The 23059-nt window shown below is 39.8% G+C and overlaps 1 protein-coding gene across 2 annotated transcripts; it reads left to right on the forward strand.

The window, feature by feature from the left end:
* Positions 1-117: 117 nt before the first annotated feature.
* Positions 118-11691, forward strand: nf2b (neurofibromin 2b (merlin)). 2 transcript variants are annotated; one of them, XM_034206698.1, is made up of 17 exons: positions 118-487; positions 1196-1311; positions 2115-2240; positions 2952-3074; positions 3481-3564; positions 3842-3910; positions 4040-4122; positions 4268-4343; positions 4429-4566; positions 5220-5294; positions 5794-5907; positions 6768-6890; positions 7043-7260; positions 8136-8238; positions 8682-8821; positions 8915-9083; positions 9841-9888. In XM_034206698.1, the coding sequence occupies exons 2-17, from the start codon at positions 1222-1224 to the stop codon at positions 9886-9888; spliced, it is 1779 nt and encodes a 592-aa protein (XP_034062589.1). In that variant the 5' UTR covers positions 118-487; positions 1196-1221. The 2 variants fall into 2 exon arrangements, with proteins under 2 accessions (XP_034062589.1, XP_034062590.1); XM_034206699.1 differs by lacking the exon at positions 118-487 and having other exon boundaries at positions 1222-1311; positions 9841-11691.
* The last annotated feature ends 11368 nt before the right edge of the window (positions 11692-23059 follow it).

Below are 23059 nucleotides of genomic sequence, written 5' to 3' on the forward strand. Positions count from 1 at the left end.
AATGAAGCGTTATTTTGTTTTAAGCTTTTAAAACCCATTTTCCCGACAACCATTGAAAGCGGCATAAATGCTTCCAAATTATTGCACATGCGCAGTAGCTATTATCCCGAACTGCTGTTCTTGTTCCCACCTGCAGAGCGACTAGTCAAAACAAAAATCTTCTGGAAAGTCGGAGTCCTCCTGATATTAAAAAGCAGGCTAACCCAGCACGTAGCTACCGATAACGTTAGCAAAGTTAATTAAAGTGATATTAAACATAACTTTAATGGTCGTAAAGTAAATTTAGTCGCCACGATTCAATATGGAGACCGTTCAAAAGTTCCGTTTTTTCTACAACTTGTTTTGGTCGGTTTTTGTGGAATAGCTGGAATGCTAACGCTGTGTAGAAATATCAGTTAGCTTCGCATTGGACTCACCAACAACACAGAAAGCCCCCAGCCTCTTCTGGGCCCTGTTGGACGGCAGGAGTTTGTTATTTTACTCACTGGTAATAGGCCTCTTTTACATTTCAGCTGCATGTTGTGTTTAACAAAGAAGTAACTGTTTTTGTGTGTCCTGTAAAACCGCTTAAAACAACACATTAGTATCGCCTGAGAGCTAGTTGACCTGCATCACAAACTCTAAAAACAATGAGTTACCAGTCACTACGTGTGATTGACAGTATTGGAAAAAGTACTCGGATGTTATACTTAAGTAAAAGTATAAATACTACAGTATAAAAATACTTTGTAACGCGTAAAAATCCTACTTATCTACAAGTACAAAAGTATTGTCATCAAAATATACTTTATAGTAGTATTTGCATCTAGATGTATATTCATTCAATTACTGGATTATGTTTATAACTACATTAAATTGTTCTTCACAGCTGTTTAAGGTAGCGCTGATTTTAATAACTTTATATACTGTTGCAGGATCTTCCCCTATACATTTGGTTTGAGCTCCTAATCTGTATATACTACTGCCAAATAGTAGTGGACTAAATGCTAAGAATATTGGCTTCCAAATTGTACTGGAGTAGAGGTATAAAATAGCATGAAATAAAGACACTCAAGTACAGTACAACTACCCTACAGTACTTGTACTTTACTACATTAAACCAATCTAAAATACATCATTCGTACCACGTCTTATCACATTTTGTCCTGAAGGCAGTTAAATGTTGAAATACTTGTACTTTTGTTCTTTTCCACAGGTTCTTTTGACAGCAACGCCCTCAAGATGTCTATCCTCGGGTTAAAGAAGAAACAGCCGAAGACTTTTAAAGTCAAAGTTATCACCATGGATGCTGAGATGGAGTTCAGCTGTGAGGTCAGGATTTTTTCGTGCAGTCTTTATACCTAAAGGGTTGCTTTATTCATCTCTGTATCTGGATGGGCTATGTTTTATTTCATTTCCAGGTATAACCATTGATTTTCTGCATTTGTATTTGTAACCAGTTATTGGCACATTCACAATACATTGGCCATCTTAGATTGATGGGAGGTTGTGGCTCAGTGGTAAGTGCGCTGATCTTCGGATCACGGGGGCGAATCCTGCTGCAGTCAACATTCCGCAGTCAAGACACTTCACCCTAAATTGTTCAAGTGGGGATTGCCCACAGTATTGAATGTATGTAAGTCGCTTTGGATAAAAGCGTCTAACAAGTGACATGTAATGTAGTTTATGGACAAGCTTACTGAAGAATAGCCTGAAACTGACCTAATTATAAACAATTGTTTTGCATTACATCATCAAGAGTTCAGCTTGTTTCCTCATTTATGTATATGCCGGCCCTGCCACGTCTTGTCTTGTGATCAACTTACCTAGAACATGATTGACCCATTGAAATGTTTTAAACATTTGCTAAGGGAAATAATCTCCCTGCTTTTTACTCGATAATATTGATTCTTTTTGATTGTGTTATTGAAGGCATCCTTTACTTTTCAGGCCCAACTCACCTATACAATACTGAAAAACCCTCACAAATCAGTCACTTCAATATTTGACCATGAAGACTAAAGGGATATTCTGTTTTAGAAAAAGGAGCATCACTTGTTTTTTTGGTTGATTTAAACAGTTCCTGGGAATACAGAGCAGCAGCAACTGTCTTTATCACTCTCTGTTGTTCTCAGGTGAAGTGGCAAGGCAAAGACCTGTTTGACCTGGTGTGTCGCACCGTTGGTCTGAGAGAGACCTGGTTCTTTGGACTCAGGTACACGGTGAAGGACACCTACGCCTGGCTGAAACCAGAGAAACGGGTGAGTGAAGGAGTGAAGGTCAAATGGAGCAATGAGGATTATTAAATGAACAAGATACCAGACGTCATGGGGTTCAAATATTATCAACAATGCATAGTCAGATTAGAAAGATGAGGCTAACTAAATGAAGGCTATAACAAACATAATTATCCATTTACAGACATGTTGTATATTGTCTTTTGATTAAACAAATAATCATTTTGTTTCTACAATGTAAACAGTATCCATCCAAACACACAATCCAAAGGTGCCTCTTCAAATTGTTTGTCTTATCTGAAAAACAATCAAAGAAAGTGTTCAGTTTGTAATTATATAAAACCGCAAACTTTGCATAAGAAGGAGTTAATGATTTATTCTAATGATTGAGGAATTACATTATTGCTAGCAAGTTATTACATAAATACTGATCATGCACTTCTGGCTAGGGCTACTCGATTATGGCAAAAATCATACTCTCGATTATTTGGGTCAATAATTGATATCACGATTATTCAAAACGATTATCCATTTACTTTGAAAACATCCATTTATTGAAAAACCCAATGTGACCAGTATGTTTTTAACAGTTGATTACCCTGAACTTTAAGTATAATTCAACTGAAAAACCGATCGTTTTATTTCGATAGTTGTTTTCAAAATCGTAATTGAGCAGCCCTACTTCTGGCTTTAGTGTGTTTGGTCTGAAATGATGGTGCTTATTTGTTCTCTAAGGTCTTGGACCAGGAGGTTCCCAAGGACTCGCCCATAACATTTCATTTCCTGGCTAAATTCTTCCCAGAGAAAGTAGAAGAAGAGCTCGTCCAGGAGATAACTCAGCACCTCTTCTTCTTACAGGTAAGCATTGGTGTGTGTGTGTGTGTGTGTGGATGTGTGTGTGTGTGTGTGTGTGTGTGTGTGTGTGTGTGTGTGTGTGTGTGTGTGTGTGTGTGTGTGTGTGTGTGTGTGTGTGTGTGTGTGTGTGTGTGTGTGTGTGTGTGTGTGTGTGTGTGTGTGTGTGTGGTGTGTGTGTGTGGTGTGTGTGTGTGTGTGTGTGTGTGTGGTGTGTGTGTGTGTGTGTGTGTGTGTGTGTGTGTGTGTGTGTGTGTGGTGTGTGTGTGTGTGTGTGTGTGTGTGTGTGTGTGTGTGTGTGTGTGTGTGTGTGTGTGTGTGTGTGTGTGTGTGTGTGTGTGTTGTGTGTGTGTGTGTGTGTGTGAAGATGTTTCCTTGGTTTAATTAATACATGTGTCAAATTCTTGTATAGGTCAAAAAGCAGATATTAGATGAAGAGATATTCTGTTCCCCTGAAGCATCCGTCCTGTTGGCGTCCTATGCCGTCCAGGCCAAGGTAAGAAAGCTTCATGTTCCTACCTTCAGGTATGCTTTCGGCAAAGACCTGAAGATTACATATCATGTTTTGACCAGCTTTATACAAAGTATCTCTCTGTGTATGGACCTAACAGAATATACGGCGCACTTTAATAAGACTTAGATCAATGTGTTTTTGCAAACAATCAATATTTTATTTTCAGTTAGACTTATACACATATAGTTTGCTAATGTGCAAAAGTAACGTCCACATCTTTTTATTTTTCTCGTTTCCACCCCTTTATTCTCAATCGCAGTATGGGGACTATGACCCAAGTTTCCATAAGCCGGGCTTCCTCGCACAAGATGAACTTCTGCCCAAAAGAGTAAGTGCACATTTCAAATTGTTGTTATTTGTTGTTATTATCTGTTTGATATACCTAATTGGTAGATCAGTGACACATTGTTAGTTTGTGTGTAAGCAGTACATAATGTGTATTCTTCTGATCCTGTAGGTTTTGATGCAATACCAAATGACAGCGGACATGTGGGAGGAGAAGATCACGGCTTGGTACGCCGAGCACAGAGGCATCGCCAGGTAAGACCCACGCGGGGGGGATTCTGAAATTCAGCATGTAGAGAGAAATGAACCCCTGCACAGAGACAGTTTTCCTGAATACAGTAGTTTAAATGAGATAAATTCGATATGCCTTCCCTTCTTTATTTTTACATCATCCATACAGGGATGAGGCTGAGATGGAATACCTTAAAATCGCTCAGGACCTTGAGATGTACGGTGTCAGCTACTTCGCCATTACTGTGAGTGTTATCTTATGCTGCCTTTTATGGTATTTAAAAAAAAGATATATGTCACCTTTACTGTTACTGTTGTTTCAATTCACAGCAAAATAAGAGGGACACAGACCTGCTTCTCGGAGTGGATGCTCAGGGTCTCCACATCTACAGCCCCAACAGCAAACTCAACCCCAACAAATCCTTCCCCTGGAGCGGCATCCGCAACATCTCTTACAGCGAGAAGGAGGTAAATGCAGCGGACTGTCTTTTCCGGTCTTTCATCGAGCATTTTTCTGTCAAAATGGGGGTATGAATATTGTGTGGAAACAACAAGTGGGCTTGTTTAACTGTATTGAAATTGCAAATCCATACATGATTTTTTCTCTTACTATAGATACAATTTACAACACAACTGCCAAGAAACTGTAGGTGTGTAGTGTGATTCTGTGTAGTTTATTTATGGCATCCTGTTGGATTGGACGCCATCTGAACAGGACATCGCACGCTCACTGCTTGATAGCGCGCAAAGGTCCGTTTACGCCGGTTGTTAAACAACATCGTTATGGGGAAATGCAAGCTTGCGTCCAAATGGTTGGAAGATAAGGAGGAAGGACAATCAATACTGTATATAGTCAATGTGAGGTAAAGTGTGTCGCCAATGTAACCGGTTAAACCTCGAAGTGGCGATGAGGTCGTAAAATGTATGAAAAAAAGGTCTTAAAAGGTATTAAAAGGTATTACATTGGACTTCAGGATTCCTGCATATACCCTGTGTTAACTATATCATAAAGCGCTTAAATTTTTCCCTTATGCAACATGAAAGTATCACGATATGTATCGGTCGAGTATCGGTATCGTAAAAAAAAATAATACTCACTTTTTAACTTTCCCATGTTGCAGTTCACCATCAAACCCTTGGATAAGAAGAAAGATGTTTTCAAGTTCTACTCCTCTCAACTGCGTGTCAACAAGCTGGTTGGTCTGCCTCTTTCTGAATGTTGCACTATCATACATTTAGAGCTATATGAAGTTAGGGTACCACTTTACAATAAGACTACCCTTTATAAAGGGTTCGTAATTAGGTTATTAATTAGGTTGTAAACACTTTATTTAGTCAACACAGACTCACTATTTGGCAAGGTGACTAAGCCTTATATTGGCTACTTAGTGAGAATCAACTCAGTGAACAACAGATACCAAGGATGCTGGCTGATGAACAAGACGAAGTAAGCTAGGTAGCCAATATAAGACTTAGCAGTACAGATGCTTGTGGGCACACTATTTGGCAAGCAACCGGTCACAGTTGCCCTGTTTATCTCATGTCTTATAAAAGCTTATTAATGACTTATAAAGTGTTCACAACCTAATTAATGAATGAACTACAAACTATTCGTAAACCCTTTATAAGAGGAGTCTTATTGTAAAGTGGTACCGAAGTTAGATATTTATTGTCTGGTCTCTCCTGTGTCTTCAGATCCTGCAGTTATGCATTGGCAATCACGATCTATTCATGAGGAGGAGGAAGGTGGACTCCATTGAAGTGCAACAGATGAAGGCTCAAGCAAAAGAAGAGAAGGCCCGCAAGAAGGTCAGTGCTCCCAGCTTCAAGCGAGCAATAAGAAAAACATTGTTCACAGTATGAAGGGTTGCTGGCGTAAACCTTTTTGAACTGGTAAACTATTATTACCACTAGGTGTCACACTTGACTCAGCAGCTGCCCATCCCTTCTTTTCTTGTACATGATATCTCCTCTATGTTTTGATTTAAAGATCCAAGATGGTGGTACTCGCAGACTAATTACATTACATTGCATTTTGCTGACGCTTTTATCCAAAGCGACTTACAATAAGTGCGTTCGACCAACAAGATGCAACCTTGAAGAAAACAGAATCATATAAGTACATCAGGTTTCATAGAGCCAAAACATTTCAAGTGCTACTCAACTGGCTTTAGGTAAGCCAGTCCTTTATTAGTATATAAGTGCTTTGTTGGTAATTCTATCGCTCAAAGTGGAGTCGAAAGAGATGAGTTTTCAGTCTGCGCCGGAAGGTGTGTAAGCTATCTGCTGTCCTGATTTCAATGGGGAGCTCATTCCACCATTTTGGAGCCAGGATAGCAAACCCACGTGTTTTTGCTGATGGGAACTTGGGTCCCCCTCGCAGCGCGGGTGCAGCGAGCCGTTTGGCTGATGCAGAGCGGACAATCTTATACGTTGAAAATGTTCATAGTGTTGTATTTTAGTTTAATTAGAGTTTTAGTAGGACACAACGGGCTTTTTTATAAAATCAGACGCGTTAAGGCTTTTACACTGAACCAGTAAAACCAGAAATTCATCCAACTCTATACACACCATGCATACATATAGAAACTACAGTTTTATTTATCATCACTGATCAAGCTTGGTTCTCTTTGCTTACATTATTGAGTTTCTTCTTGGCATCAATGTAGATGGAGCGGCAAATCCTGGCACGGGAAAAACAGATGAGAGAGGAAGCAGAACGGGCAAAAGAGGAGATGGAGAGAAGACTCTTCCAGCTGCAAGACGAGGCGCGGCTGTCCAACGAGGCTCTGGTGAGAGCTTCATCCTCCACATGAAATAACTGTTGAAACTGTTCAGCTTTTTTGATGAACTCCCGTTTGGCTAACTGGATACCATTGCGAAGCCTAATGTCTCCATCATTCCTAATAATGGCTATTTAAATGTTCCAATGTATTTTCTCCAGCTTCGCTCTGAGGAGACGGCGGACCTGCTGGCAGAAAAGGCTCAGATTGCAGAGGAGGAGGCCACGCTTCTGGCCCACAAAGCTGCAGAAGCCGAGCAGGACAGGCAGAGGTTAGAGGTCACGGCCATGAAGACCAAGGAGGAGAAGCGGCTGATGGAGCAGAAGATGAGGGAGGCCGAGCAGCTGGCCGTCAAACTGGTGGAGCAGTCTGAGCGGAGGTCATTAGATTTAATAACTTCCATCTTTTCTAAGTTCCATTTATCTTATTTTTCAATAAAAATACATAATTAGTTACCATTTAGGTAAATCTGCATTCTTCTGCTTGTAATACCCTCTAGTGCAGGGATGGGCATATGGCGGCCCGTGACGCTGTGACGTTAAGTTGCAGCTTGTAATTATGCCGTTACAAGCTTCAAAGTTGCATTTATCATCTGAATTTGGCGAAACAAGTTTAATATTCTAAAAACCAAGACCTTGTTTATTTGAAATCAGATGAAAACAAACTGTCACGGACCCTGCCGTGTTACCTATGATTACTATACGCTTTTCATTCATAATTTCAGCGGGAGGGAGGGGTCGCGGCGCTGAGGAACAGCAGAGTGCGGGTTGACAGGTGTCTGTGTTGACACTCCCCTTATTGTACGTCAGCAGAGACAGGCTACAAGTGTCTTAGCTAGGTTCAAGTTAGACAACCAATGTCTGGGTTAGTGTTCATGGCTTCATGTTTATGTCATCTTAATGGTTAATCTCAATGCACTCACATTTTCCGTGCTTTCCAATAGTTTAAAATAGTTTTATTCCACTGTTAAATAACCTGTTCAATACAAACATGCCACATGTAAAAATTAAATACCATTTCTGTGAACTGATATTTGTTTAGCGAGCTTATTAGAGGATGTTCCCTGAAAGATTGTAAAATGTCAATGAAGATGTCAGTGTGTGTTCCAAGTGAATCTGCGGCCCCCTGGTGGCCAGTACATACATTACGTGGCCCCCACCACCATCCAAGTTGCCCATCCCTGCTCTAGTATTTGGTGTTTGTTAGTAACAGTGTCTTCCTTCAGCCTTGAACTAATCAAAGCTCTGGTTCCAGATTGAAGGAGTCCGACCACCTGAAGCAGGACCTGACGGAGGCGAAGGACGCCGAGCGGAGAGCCAAACAGAAGCTGCTGGAGATCACCAAAACTACATATCCTGTGAGACGATGATCATACTGCGGCTCTTTGTGACAAATCCAAGTTAATACAGTGCAAATGTTTTATGAGCTACGGCCATTTATCTATCTATATAAGATACGTTTGACACTATGAGTCCTGACTCTGTGACGGTTAGTGCATTTAGAGAGGATTATTGTTGTTGTTAAAGCACCCAATGTAAAGCACAACATGAGCTGTTGTCAACATTTTGGACAGAGAAATGCATACGAGGGTTTTGGATTTAGTTGGATAGGAATAGGTACAATAAAAAAAGTTTCATTTGATTTTGTCGCCAATAAGTGCTGTCACCAAGTACTTACAGTAGTTAAAATAATTTGTATAGTGTATCACTTTCCATTTCCTGCCATCGTATGTAAACGGACTGTAATGTAGTAGTGAAAACACATTACAGTACTCATTTGACACATGTTTGCTTCCTTTAGCTCATAGCAGCCTACTCTGCTCCCCCTGCCCCCCTCCCTCCTCCTGAAGCTGCCGACTTTTCCTATGAATCAACGTCCACACGTCTGGACTTCAAAGACTCTGACATGAAAAGGCTGTCCATGGAGATCGAGAGAGAGAGGTGAGTTGACATCCTGTAGGGTACACTTTAGAAAGACAGTCCAGATCTGTGTGTGTGTGTGTGTGTGTGATACCTTGTGATGCATGAATGCAGGCTGGAGTACATGGAGAAGAGCAAACACCTGCAGGACCAGCTGAAGGAGCTGAAGACGGAGATCGAGTCTCTGAAGCTGGAGGAGCAGCAGCAGCAGGCCGGCGTCTACACCCTGCGCCACGAGGCCCGCGGGTACAACCAGGAGCCGGTCTACCTACCTCAGAGCAACGTACGTATCTGCACTTCAGATTACACTCGTCTGTAATTAATATTACTAATATTTATTAGTTCTGCTGAAGATTGTTTACCTGTCAGTATGTCTAATAGATTGAAATAGCTTAAATATTTTATCATGTCTCCCCATGTGTACCATTTCATAATAATGGGCTCGTATGCATGGCAACACTAGGCTTCCTATTTGCTTTTCTCAAAGCATATCCAAAGAATAATTGATCGTCTTTTAATGGAATCGTAAAGTTATTTCATTATTTATCTTGACACACAATCATGTCATCTTAATTAGTAATGATGAGTCAATGTGATTAACAAACATTGTTTAAATGGATATTTTAATTTATTAATATACTTATGGAGATATTAAATGACTTATACAATTATAAAATAATTTTGTATATAATATTTTTACAGTTTTATCCCATTTGGTAATAGAGAGAGACAATTCATGATAGCAGGTTTATTTTTGAACTATGTAAAATATCATAATTGCTTTTATATCCGCAAACTTTCTCCTCTATACTTTAATAAACAGATATTCTTTGAGCCAAAAGAGCCATCAGTTTAAAGGCAACCTGTTTTCAATATTTAAATATGTAGTTCCCAGCTGATTTAAGATGTGTAGCATATGAAGCACTGTTGTATTCATTTAATCAGTATTGGTGTTTACTTAACTTCTCGTTGTATCACTAAAAACATTTCTTCACACCGGTTTATTCCACATTTTCTCTTTTAAAAAACGTGTCTTGCAGCGAAACTCTGCGTACATGTCTCAGATGGCTTACTTTGAAGAAGTGTGATCGAGTCCTGCAAGAAACGCAACGTGGGCCCAGCTGTTGTGACTTTTGACCTGACTGAAACAAACAGACACTCGCACACATCATGACTGTGCTTTGGGAAGACTATAAATCTGTACCGACAACAAACAGCCACTAGTTGCTACCACCTTCCACACTGCAGCACCTTCTTTCTTTATAAAGTGTTTGTGACACTGATTCAAGACGTGGTGCTGAAGACGGTTGCATGTTGCTGTGTCGAGTTGCTGATGTTGTTTTGTGGTTTTTAAGGGATGCTTAGCTGTGAGATGGTCAGATATCATATCATAACTTCATGACACGTTTTAAAATAATGACTTAATGACATTTTAGGGCAGGGATTGAGGTTCAAATTCATCGTAAACTGGCTCTAGGCAAGTTCCTCCATTAGTCGCCATTGGATAAACACTGAAAATGAACATCTGTAAACAAATATTTTGTAAATACGGTCACTTTCTTTCAAACTAGCAGTGTTTCTCAAACGTGGGAAAAAATGACCTGAAAGAACCCCAAATTTGAAATTACACATTTCCCAATTTTGTTTTATAATGTAGTTTTGAACACTAAAAAAACAGTAAGGATAACTCTTGATTATTGACAACTTAAGGTGTAAATGAAAACAATCTTGCTCATAAAAGTTATTTGTAAAAATAGTAATCACAACTCACAGAGAAGTCTGAGAAGCGGACGTGTGCAGCAGGGACAGTTTCTAGAGGAGATACTCCATCAAATGTTAAATGCAGTGTTGATCTTTGTTTTGGTGGTTTTGTTTACTTTTTTAGTTTTTGAGCTGCCTTTACACACAGGTGCCTTTTTATTGTTTCCAGTGCCTCAACACATAGTAATGTAGAACAAAGGTAGTACACAAGCTTGCCATTTCAACTTTTTATCTTTTGTATCTAGACTGTTGATGTGCCTTGAACTTTATTTGTTACTATTATGATAAGAGTTACTAAGGTTTGTATATGCTATCATTGTGCTTATGTGTCTTAGCATTGGGGTTGCCTTTGAGCCTGGGTTGGATATCATACCCTGACTTTTTGACCTTCCGGTTTTCTTTTATTTCCTCAGCTGGTGTACTTCTCAGGGTTAGTGTTGGAGACAATCAGATATGTGTTTCCCCTGAGATAAACAGCCTTTTTTCCAATATTGCTAAAGGATTCAAACAGGCTATTAACATTTAGCTTGGTTAAATCTAATAGTAGCAAAGTAGAGATTTTAGACATGTTGAGATGGGTAACTTTTCTTACACTAAAGTCCTCATTATATTGTTAAAAAGGGAGAGGCTGGATGCCATATGTACAGCCAGGGATTCTGGGTGTTTATTTTAGATCGACATCATTATGGACCTAACGGAGACAATTGATTGGTTCATCATTGCATGGTTGGGTATTAGGCTAACCTTGGTCCTGTGTAAACTGTATTGTGTAAAATGTCCCAGTGAAAGTGTTCTTTTTGTATTTCATCAACACATTTCTTAAGTGCTTTAATTTGCATCTTCAACCTTATTTATTTGTGCTATAAATCCTTAAATAACATCATCACACATGTTTTCTTTGTGGAGGAATTAAATGTTTGTTTTTGTTTTTCCAGAAGTGGATTTTACTGCTACTTACTACTACAATGCGAGTGCTAAAAAAATATTTGACACACAAAACAATATTGTACCTACGGTTTACGTTGAAGTGATTACTATGTAACAATTTCACAAAGTTCTTTCAATGACCTATTTCATTTATCAAGTTGTTTTGGTGTATATCATTTCAATACAACCATGGTCATACAACATGCTTTTGCTTTGCCTGATGTTTGTTAGTAGAGGTTGTTCATAGATAATCATTTAATCATTATTGCGTTCTAATGTGTCAGTAAAATGTCATTAGCCGCGGAGCGAAGAACCCATCAAGGCTGAACATCCATCTAAGTATATTATTTGAATTATAGGATTTTATTTAATGTGTAGTCTCTCTGCATTTGAATGTGCATCCAAACACACATACAGTGGGGTAAAGAAGTATTTAGTCAGCCACCAATTGTGCAAGTTCTCCCACTTAAAAAGATGAGAGAGGCCTGTAGTTTTCATCCTAGGTACACTTCAACTATGAGAGACAGAATGGGGGGAAAGAATCCAGGAAATCACATTGTAGGATTTTTAATGAATTAATTGGTAAATTCCTCGGTAAAATAAGTATTTGGTCACCTACAAACAAACAAGATTTCTGGCTCTCACAGACCTGTAACTTCTTCTTTAAGAGCCTCCTCTGTCCTCCACTTGTTAACTGTATTAATGGCACCTGTTTGAACTCGTTATCAGTATAAAAGACCACAACCTCAAACAGTCACACTCCAAACTCCACTATGGCCAAGACCAAAGAGCTGTCAAAGGACACCAGAAACAAAATTGTAGACCTGCACCAGGCTGGGAAGACTGAATCTGCAATAGGTAAGCAGCTTGGTGTGAAGAAATCAACTGGGAGCAATTATTAGAAAATGGAAGACATACAAGACCACTGATAATCTCCCTCGATCTGGGGCTCCACGCAAGATCTCACCCCGTGGGGTCAAAATGATCACAAGAACGGTGAGCAAAAATCCCAGAACCACACGGGGGGACCTAGTCAATGACCTGCAGAGAGCTGGGACCAAAGAAGGCAAGGCAAGACCTGCAGTTTTCTGGGAGTTTGTTCCAGATATTTGGAGCATAATAACTAAACACTGCTTTTCCATGTTTAGTTCTGACTCTGGGGACAGAAAGCTGACCAGTCCCTGAAGACCTGAGAGATCTGGATGGTTCATAATTTAGCAGTAGGTCAGAAATCTATGTTGGGCCTAAACCATTCAAAGCTTTATAAACCAGCAGCAGTATTTTTGAAATGTATTCTTTGACACACAGGAAGCCAGTGTAAAGACTTCCGAACAGGAGTGATGTGATCCACTTTCTTAGTGTTAGTGAGGACTCGAGCAGCGGCGTTCTGAATCAGCTGCAGCTTTCTAATAGATTTTTTAGTGAGACTTGCAAAGACACCATTACAGTAGTCCAGTCTACTGAAGATAAAAGCATGGACAAGTTTTTCCAAATCCTGCTGTGACATTAGTCTTTTAATCCTAGATATATTCTTTAGGTGATAGTAGGCTGATTTAGTAACAGTTTTAATGTGACTGTTGAAACTCAGGTCAGAGTCCATGACTACACCTAGATTTCTGGCTTTATCTGTTGTTTTGAACATTGCAGACTGAAGCTCACCGCTAACTTTTATACGTTCTGCCTTGGCTCCAAAAACCATTACCTCAGTTTTATCTTTGTTTAATTGGAGAAAGTTCTGACACATCCAGTCATTGATTTGTTCAATGCACTTACTCAGTGTTTGAATTGGAGCATAGTCTCCTGGTGAAATTGTTACGTAAATGTGTGTGTCATCCGCATAGCTATGGTAACTTATTTTGTTGTTTTTCATTATCTGAGCCAGTGGTAGCATGTAGATGTTAAAGAGAAGAGGCCCCAAGATGGAGCCTTGAGGTACCCCACATGTCATATTTGTCAACTCAGATGTGTATTTACCTATAGAAACAAAGTTGTTTCTGTCCTTTAAGTAGGATTCAAACCAATTTAGAACTGTTTCCGAAAGTCCCACCCAGTTTTCTAGTCTGTCTAGTAATATGTTGTGGTCAACAGTGTCAAACGTAGCACTGAGATCTAATAATACTAACACTGAAGTTCTGCCACTGTATGTGTTTAAGTGGATGTCATTGAAGACCTTTACAAGAGCAGTCTCAGTGCTGTGGTTTGGACGAAAGCCTGACTGGAACACATCGAAACAACTATTTAAATGCAAGAAATTACTCAACTGTTGAAAAACAACTTTTTCAATGATTTTACCTAGAAATGGGAGGTTTGATATGGGCCTGTAATTGTTCATTACTGAAGCATCTAGATTATTCTTTTTAAGAGCGGTTTAATGACTTCAGTTTTCAGGGCCTGTGGAAAAATACCTGAGTGAAGAGATTTGTTTACTATATGAAGTAGATCTGAGGCCGTGCAAGGAAAAACATCTTTTGAAAAATCCTGTTGGAATAATATCAAGGCAGCAAGAGGAGGATTTCAGAAGTTGAATAATGTCCTCTAGGTTTTTATCATTAATCTGATGGAATTGTGTCATGGTGTTTGAATTGATATTAGGTGGACATAGGGACAACACATTTGCTGTACCTGATGCAGAGGCACTGAATTTTGTCAGTGAAGAAGGAGGCAAAATCATTGCATGTGGATATAAATTCAGTGGCTACTGACACTGGGGGGTTAGTTAGTCTGTCGACGGTAGCAAACAAGGCTTGTGCATTGTTTTTGTTTTTGGTAATGATGTCAGAGAAGAAAGACTGTCGTGCGTTTTTCAATTCCAAATTATAAAGGCCAAGTCTCTCTTTATAGATTTCAAAGTGAACCTGGAGATTTGTTTTTCGCCACCTACGTTCAGCTTTTCGACACTCTCTTTTTTCTGCTCTCACAGTCATGGCCTTTCTCCATGGAGATATTTTCTTCCCAGTCACTTCCTTTACCTTAGTTGGAGCAATGGCATCTATAACATTTTTAATTTTTTAATTAAAATGATCTCCTAGCTCATTTACTGAGATGTTAGCAGGGGCAAGCGTGGAAGAAAAAATCTGAGTAAACATTTCCCTAGTGTTTTCAGTTAAATATCGCTTTGTGGTTACCTCTTTTTGAACATTTTTGTGAACAGAAATAGAGCTCTCAAAGAAAACACAGGAATGATCAGAGAGTGCAACATCAGTCACCACAACCTTAGAGATATTCAGACCCTTTGAGATAATTAAGTCCAGAGTGTGCCCCTTATTGTGCGTGGGCTCCGTCACATGCTGAGTCAGTCCATAGTTATCAAGAACACAGTTCTTTAGCCCCTCTGTCCTGGGGGTTGTCAACATGGATGTTAAAATCACCCACAATGACTAGATGGTCAAAGTCAATACACACTATAGACAGCAGTTCAGTAAAGTAATCAAAAAAGCTTGCACAGTATTTGGGTGGTCTATAGATATTTAGGAACAGAGCTCGAGAGGAGCATTTCAGCTGAAGGGCCACATATTCAAAAGAAGCAAAGTTCCCATACGATGTCTTCCTGCATTGAAGGGAATCATTGAACAAAATAGCAACTCCACCCCCTTTCTTATGCATTCTTTCCTGACTCATAAAACTACAGTTGGGAGGGGTTGATTCGATAAGAACAGCTGCACTGTTATTTTGTTCAATCCAAGTTTCCGTTAAAAACATAAAATCAAGATTGTGCTCAGTGATAAAATCATTGATTAAAAATTGTTTTCCTGCCAGAGACCTGACATTTAATAAAGCTAGTTTAAGTTCGTTAAATACACTATCAGTCAGATTTTTTGTAACAAGCTGTGGCTGACATGGAATCAATGCTAAATTAGATAAACTCACACAAACGTTTGAGCACTTCCTGTTTCTAAACTGATTCACCGCTCTTAATCTATTACCTATCAACACAGATATTGGCAAAGCTACTGGCAGGCAGGGCCCCTGCATGTCCTGGAAAGAGTTGAGAGTGACATACGCCCTTGAGCCTGGACCCAGCACATATCAGTAAGAGTTTGTTGCGTTTTGTACACACACATCCTTATCAGGCTTCGGAGACTGCAGATGCTTTCTTGAAGGCAACAAAGGCTACCATCAGTAACACACTACACCGCCAGGGACTCAAATCCTGCAGTGCCAGACGTGTCCCCCTGCTTAAGCCAGTACATGTCCAGGCCCGTCTGAAGTTTCCAAAATAGAACTTTTTGGTAAAAACTCAACTAGACGTGTTTGGAGGAGAAAGAATGCTGAGTTGCATCCAAAGAACACCATACCTACTGTGAAACATGGGGGTGGAAACATCATGCTTTGGGGCTGTTTTTCTGCAAAGGGACCAGGACGACTGATCCGTGTTAAGGAAAGAATGAATGGGGCCATGTATCGTGAGATTTTGAGTGACAACCTCCTTCCATCAGCAAGGGCATTGCAGATGAAACGTGGCTGGGTCTTTCAGCATGACAATCATCCCAAACACACCGCCCGGGCAACAAAGGAGTGGCTTCGTAAGAAGCATTTCAAGGTCCTGGAGTGGCCTAGCCAGTCTCCAGATCTCAACCCCATAGAAAATCTTTGGAGGGAGTTGAAAGTCTGTGTTGCCCAGCGACAGCCCCAAAACATCACTGCTCTAGAGGAGATCTGCATGGAGGAATGGGCCAAAATACCAGCAACAGTGTGTGAAAACCTTGTGAAGACTTACAGAAAACGTTTGACCTCCGTCATTGCCAACAAAGGGTATATAACAAAGTATTGAGATGAACTTTTGTTATTGACCAAATACTTATTTTCCACCATAATGTGCAAATAAATTCTTTAAAAATCAGACAATGAGATTTTCTGTATTTTTTTCTTCTTCTCATTTTGTCTCTCATAGTTGAGGTATACCTAGGATGAAAATTACAGGCCTCTCTCATCTTTTTAAGTGGGAGAACTTGCACAATTGGTGGCTGACTAAATACTTTTTTGCCCCACTGTAATTGCAGAGAATCTAATGTCTGTTTGGCTTGCCTAAATTCTATCCAGCATTATTGTGTACAAAATGTCATGTGAAACAGCCTTTTTACTACAGAGAATTACTACTAAACACTTTATGCTGACTAGGATGTTTTGAGAATAACTGCCATCATTTAGGACTGAAGGATTTACATTTACTGGAGGTATTGCAGGTATTTGCAATACATTCAAAACCCTTTACAACCTAAATGGCATGAGTTCACAATTTAAGCAAAATGGTCCAGACCCGAAAAGTATTTCTAAAATAGCAAAATCCTTCGACAAGCCCTGCTGGACTCCAAAAAGGAAAACAAGAAGCTGGCTGCAGAAAATGCTTCTCTGAGAGAACAGACTGTAAGCAAGGAGCTCACCTGGGAGGAAGAGAAAAGGAAGTGTAAGGCAAGAAAATACTTTGACAGCCTGGTGAAGAGTCCACAAGAGCCAGTCAAAAACAGTCGAAAGAAAAAAGTAAAGAAAAAGAGATGGAAGTCTGCTCCTTGAGGAAAGTTTGCACTGCCAGAAAATGGAGACAGAGAAGGTAAAAAGAATCCTGGAAGGAACAGCACCATCAGCTCAATGAGATGAAACCCTCCTTTGACAAAGCTGTGATGGAGTTAAAGAAAGAGAGAGAAAGCAGACGGCTTGTTACAGAGAATGAAGAAGCTGCCAGTCTGGAGAATCTGGAGGCCATCACCAGAGACAGAAAGGGAGTGATGGCACTGGAAGAGGAACATCTGGAGGAGACCCGCCAGAGAGAGACAGAGTGGCAGACACAACACAAAGTCCTCGAGGGTCAGATCGAGTGTTAGCTGGCAACGAAGGAGATTCTTAAGACATCTGAGCAGAAACAGAGCAGAGAGGTGGACGAGAAGTGGCTCAACAAGGAGAGGGAGATGAGGGAGGAGATGCAGCTCCTGAACCAGAGAAATGCTCAACTGCAGGTACGCCACATCAGCTGATCATTCTGGTTTACATCATAACATGTTTATTTGTAACAATTAATTAAATATGAAGTCTTTCTAAGAGAAAATACTTATATTCTGACTATCTTTTAAGGAGTTTGCCTTGAAAACTGAGGGAGAAGGCTCAGATGAAGGAGGAAGGCAAAAGAGACAGAAAGGAGGTTAATGCAGGGGAGAGAAGAAAATGAGTCATATTCTCCTCTCCTATCACCCCTTTTTCCCTTTTACCCCGTACCTCCACTCCTTCTAACCCATAGGAAACAATCTTGCTCCTAAACATAATTGAATATCAAAAGAAAAAATCTACGCTTTTTTGTCTTTGTCAGTACAGAGAACATTTAAAGGGATTGCAGACTGAATGAATTACTATTTTGTGCAGACCGTGAAGTACTTCAGTGATAAGGCATGGCCTTGAAAAATGTATTTCATACATATTTAACATGTCAGTCGTATCCTGATTCAAGTTTGACATTCATTTTATTTCTCAATTCCGACATTGCTCACTCAATTACTCGATTATATGAATGAGTCTGCTGTTTAGGAACAATGTACCTACGTAACATACTTCCTTTGTCCTTCACGTGGTGTCATCTTACTTTTGTGACAATGTGTGTTAAAAGAGCTGAAATGAGATGGACTGAAATAGCTATTTCAGTCTATCTCATTTCAGCTCTAGATTTTTCCTATTACCGAGTCACTTTAAGGGCCTTCTGCTGCCTTAACTGTCTCAGTAGCGAGTCTGGATCTGCTTGGATGAGATTATGATTACACACAGAAAATGACTTTCTAAGAACTGAAGAGTGCAGGGGATAAGTGGAGGGAGAGGGTTTCCCTCACAGGGACTCATCACAGCAGGATGTCCAGCAGCCACAGGAATATCAGATTCGGGGGAATGAGTATCATTCACAGAGTTCATTTCCCCTGGAGATGAGTTTCTCTTTCACTATGGAAAGACTGTTACTCCCATCTGTTTCAGCTGCAATCTGTCCCATGGCATTTGGCACACAGATTAGAGTAATAGGAGAAGGGGCAGAGGTACATTTAGAGACGGTGAATTGCATGGCAGTGCTGACTGGAGAGGAAGGGCTGCAAATACATAAAGGAGGGGAATCACGTCCTACACAGAGAGAAAGGGAGAACGTGCTTTTGAAGGGGTTTTGCTGTGAAGGCATTTAAAGAAGTGAAATAATTGGATCCTTGAGGCCTCGTCTCAGCAATAAGCTAAAATGAATGCAAAAAATGCAAACCCCATTGTTTCAACGAGTGTATGTGGAGAAGGTGAAGTCGGGTGACAGCGGGATGTCATCAAATAAAATCACAACCACAGGGTTTTAATATGTTTTCTTCAGCACAACACCATTCATTCAATACAAACAGAATTAGGACACTTCTGCAGAATTGTATCCTGGGAAGAAGCCAAGTTACGCACTGGCACCAGGGGAACTACGCACTGTATTGTTCTTCAGAGATATTGATCCTTTCGTGGCTATTCTCCTCCAGCGCAGATGAAAGAAATCTGCTTCCCTGCTTGATATCGCCCTAGTGAACTTGGCGAGGAATGAATGCCTGAGAAAGAAAATAACAGTTGAATGTAATCCGACGACCTGCTCTTAATGCAATTGGGCCATGGTTTGAGGAACAATAGGACAAGAATGGGCAGATTTATCTTCACTCATCCTCATTCTGTTTATGGTAATTGACTGAGATTATTTGGCCAATATTTTATTCAAATTTGGTGCAGTTAATTTATGATTTTATAGTTTGGGGGAAATGTGTGGTTAGTGCCGGATGAGATATATTGAGAACAAAGTCAAACATATGGAGCCATATCTATTTTCTGTTTCTCTTCTATAGAAAAATGGAATTTCAGGAAATGTAGGATACGTTTTAGCTCAGTGTTACGATGTTCTGTATTATAGGGATTTAAATATTTACACATTCTTGGAAATATGTTTTATTCATTTTTTTTGAAAGATTGACACCACTGTTGTGCATTGAGTAAATCTCTGGAGAATGGAGGTGCTTAGCTCAGGATAAACTCTTTTATGGGGAGTTAAGTGCTGTAACTATTTTAGTTTGGATTATGACTCACTGTAAAGCAAGTTCTTTCCAATATTTACAGTATGTAAAAGCTGTGAGCAAATCATCAATTGTTGTTTTGCATACATATTCCACCACCTTGGCACAATGTCAATAGACAAATGCTTGTTCGATTGTTCGTGTGTGTGTGTGAGTTCGAAAATTGTCTGCACCTTGCAAGGTCAATGCTGCACATCAGTCATCTCGACCGGCGGGGGTTTCTTTTATCAGTCAAACTCTGGTGACAGTCGACTGCACAGAACACATGGTAGATTCCCACTGACTGTTTTATATCTACAGGGCTTGTTTCAATGTGATTTATGCATGTGAGTGTGTGTGTGTGTGTGTGTGTGTGTGTGTGTGTGTGTGTGTGTGTGTGTGTGTGTGTGTGTGTGTGTGTGTGTGTGTGTGTGTGTGTGTGTGTGTGTGTGTGTGTGTGTGTGTGTGTGTGTGTGTGTGTGTGTGTGTGTGTGTGTGTGTGTGTGTGTGTGTGTGTGTGTGTGTGTGTGTGAGTGTGTGTGTGTGTGTGTGTGTGTGTGTGTGTGTGTGTGTGTTTGTGTGTGTGTGTGTGTGTGTGTGTGTGTGTAATCCGGTTGCTTCTTTGTTTGTCAAGACAGCTAGGTATTTCTGTCCCTATACTGTAACCATGTGCAGCCTCAGGAGTGGTTAGCCAGGAAGAAAAATAAGAACTTCATATTTTATAATATATGCTTTCCACTTGAACTGACGCAGTGAGAATAGCAGAAAGAAGCAGATTCTTTTATTTGTGTTCAAACATGTCATTACAAAGGCTTTCTGGTGCAACTGGCAGAAAGAGTGGCTTCTTCGGCTGATGAGATGTACAGAGGAGTGAGAACGACAACACACACACACACACACACACACACACACACACACACACACACACACACACACACACACACACACACACACACACACACACACACACACCATTTAAAGCTCAACTTTCTTCTTTTTTATTTAAACATGCATGCATTTGCTGAGAAACTGCAACGTGAAAATGTCTTTCTTCTTGATCAGTCGCTCAGTGATTCACACATTACGCGGCCGTCGGCTGAGAGCTGTCTGCGCGCGATCCTGAGCACAAATTGAATCAAGCCAATCATCCTCATCAAATCTAATCATTCTGCAGTAGAGGTATTCCATGTGGGGCTATATTTGTAAGAATTGTATTCCAAAACATGATTTATCCATTTCATCCATAAAATATATCTTAACCAAACGTTCCCAGGTGACTCTGTGGGATGGGTTAATGGAATTGAATATGTCAATATTGTTATGATGAGGGGAATCCGAGTGAGAGCGATTTTCACAGAGGCAGTTTCAAGAGGCAGCATTAGTGGGGCAGAGGCTTTAGTCACACGCTTTATTTTTCTTTTTTCTCACATTTTGTGTTTACCCCGATATCAACTTTTCCAACAACTTTTTTTTTTACACAGATATTTTGAAAATCTTTGACCAACTTTTAGACTTAGACGAGGATTTTTTTTTTTAGATTTAACTTTTAGGATTAGACGAGCAATTGTGTTGCCCAACTTTTATTTCCGTTTCCAACCTGTATGCATAGTTATGAAGCTGACATGGTGTAGTCTGGCCTATGTGTTAGATTAGATTAGATTTACTGTCCCCATAGGGAAATTCGTTTTCACAGCACTGTACATAGTATACATACAATATATAAACAACAAATAATAACACAGACAACAGATGGCGACACACATGGCCGTTACATTTAGCGAGGCCTGTTATTTCAGGCAGACATTTTTTTTTTCAAAGCGAGGAGGATTGGTTGGATAATGCTTTGATACAGTAGTAGGAGAAGAGGGGGGGAGGGGTCCTTTACATTTTCGGATGACGGATAATCTTTGTTGGCTCCTTTTGAAGTTGTCAGTGGTGTGTTGCCTGAAATTAATTGTATTGTCCAGTGTTACTCCAAGGTATTTAAAGCTGTCAACTGTTTGAACTGTTTGGTTATTGATAATGATGGGGTGCTGTGGTTTGGGGGGACCAATAATGATTTCTTTATTTGTACTGACTTTGAGGTGGAGATGGTTGTCCTCACACAATTTGGTGAAGTGTGTGATGGTTTTGTGGTAATCCATGACGTCAGCCTCCTATCCCCTCGGGGAACAACCTTTGTGATTCAGTACATGCCCTCGAGGCAACACCACAGTAACATATTTACAACAAATTACCCTACATAACAAAGCCATGCGGTCACAGTCACCTTTCAATGATCGGAGGTCACTGTATTCTGCTTTGCCACGCGGATCTTGTCAAGGTGATGGCTGTGTCAAATTAGATATTGATCTTAAGTGTTTGTGAGTTTATGTGCGGGTAGACCTCTGGTTTTCTGGTCTCCACGTAATCTGTTTAACTAAAAGCTCCATAGTATCTGTGAATTGGAGGTCATTCTTTTATATCAAGATCCTCAGGGCATGTGAGTAGTAAGCCAGCAGCTTATTTAATATGAGATGTCTTCTCTCTTCTTTAAATATGTGTGTGTGATGCATACTACAAATATTAGTGGATCGATTTTCCTTCATGTGGACAGGCCCTGAATGTGAAAGTTGAATCTGTAATGCGGCTCTCAAACATGAAGTGACACTGTTGATTTGACGATGGATCAATAAGACAGGATTCATTCAACCAGGAGATAATGAGGCACCTCAAACACCGACAGCATCACATGTTCAGTGTTTGGATGATTTAGTTTGGTTTGTAATTTTATACAAGAATGAAAATCTTTTAGAAACGTGTTTAATGCAGAACAATTATTATATAATGTAAGATGGGTAAAACAAAGTTCAATTGAACTTTCTTTCATCATCTGAAGACATAAATGGATTTTTATTATTATTTAAAGCCTTTTATTTATTTGATTGTCCTTTTATTTAAAAACAAAATATCCTTTTTAAGGCTTTATTTTTCGGGTTGTCTTGTGAGCGGGATATCTCAGGAACACCTTTAGGGAATGTCTTCAAATTCGGCACAAACTTTCAATTTCAAAGCAAGGATGAACTGATGGGATTTTCGTAATTAAAATGTGGTTAACTTGTACTTTTGTGCAGGTTAATTAAAATAAAGCTTTATCACTTTACAAAGTCAAACACTTACTTGCTTACTATCAGCTGTTGTAGTTTAAAAGGGCAGTCATATTTTGTCTTGACAATTCAGCCACGATTATCAAGCTAACTTCCTTACAGATCTTTCCACACTGTAATATGTCTTTATCCAAACGTTGACAGAGATTTTCATTGTTTGTTCAATCATAAATTCAGAATGGTGAATCATGTTAAAGCGGCTATAACAAATATTTGTAGTTTTAATGTTTTTTTAATAAGCTGGCAATCCCATTCTTGAGGAGGAACAATCTCAGGAAAGCCTGGAGAGAACGTCTTCAAACTTATGAAGATTAGCTCATTTGAATTTGGTGATTAAATGTAATGATATGGCCGGGTCATACTGAGAAGCAATTTGTCTGAGAATAAAAGTAAAT

Source organism: Gymnodraco acuticeps, unplaced genomic scaffold, assembly GCF_902827175.1.
Source record: "Gymnodraco acuticeps unplaced genomic scaffold, fGymAcu1.1, whole genome shotgun sequence".
NCBI lineage: Eukaryota > Metazoa > Chordata > Actinopteri > Perciformes > Bathydraconidae > Gymnodraco > Gymnodraco acuticeps.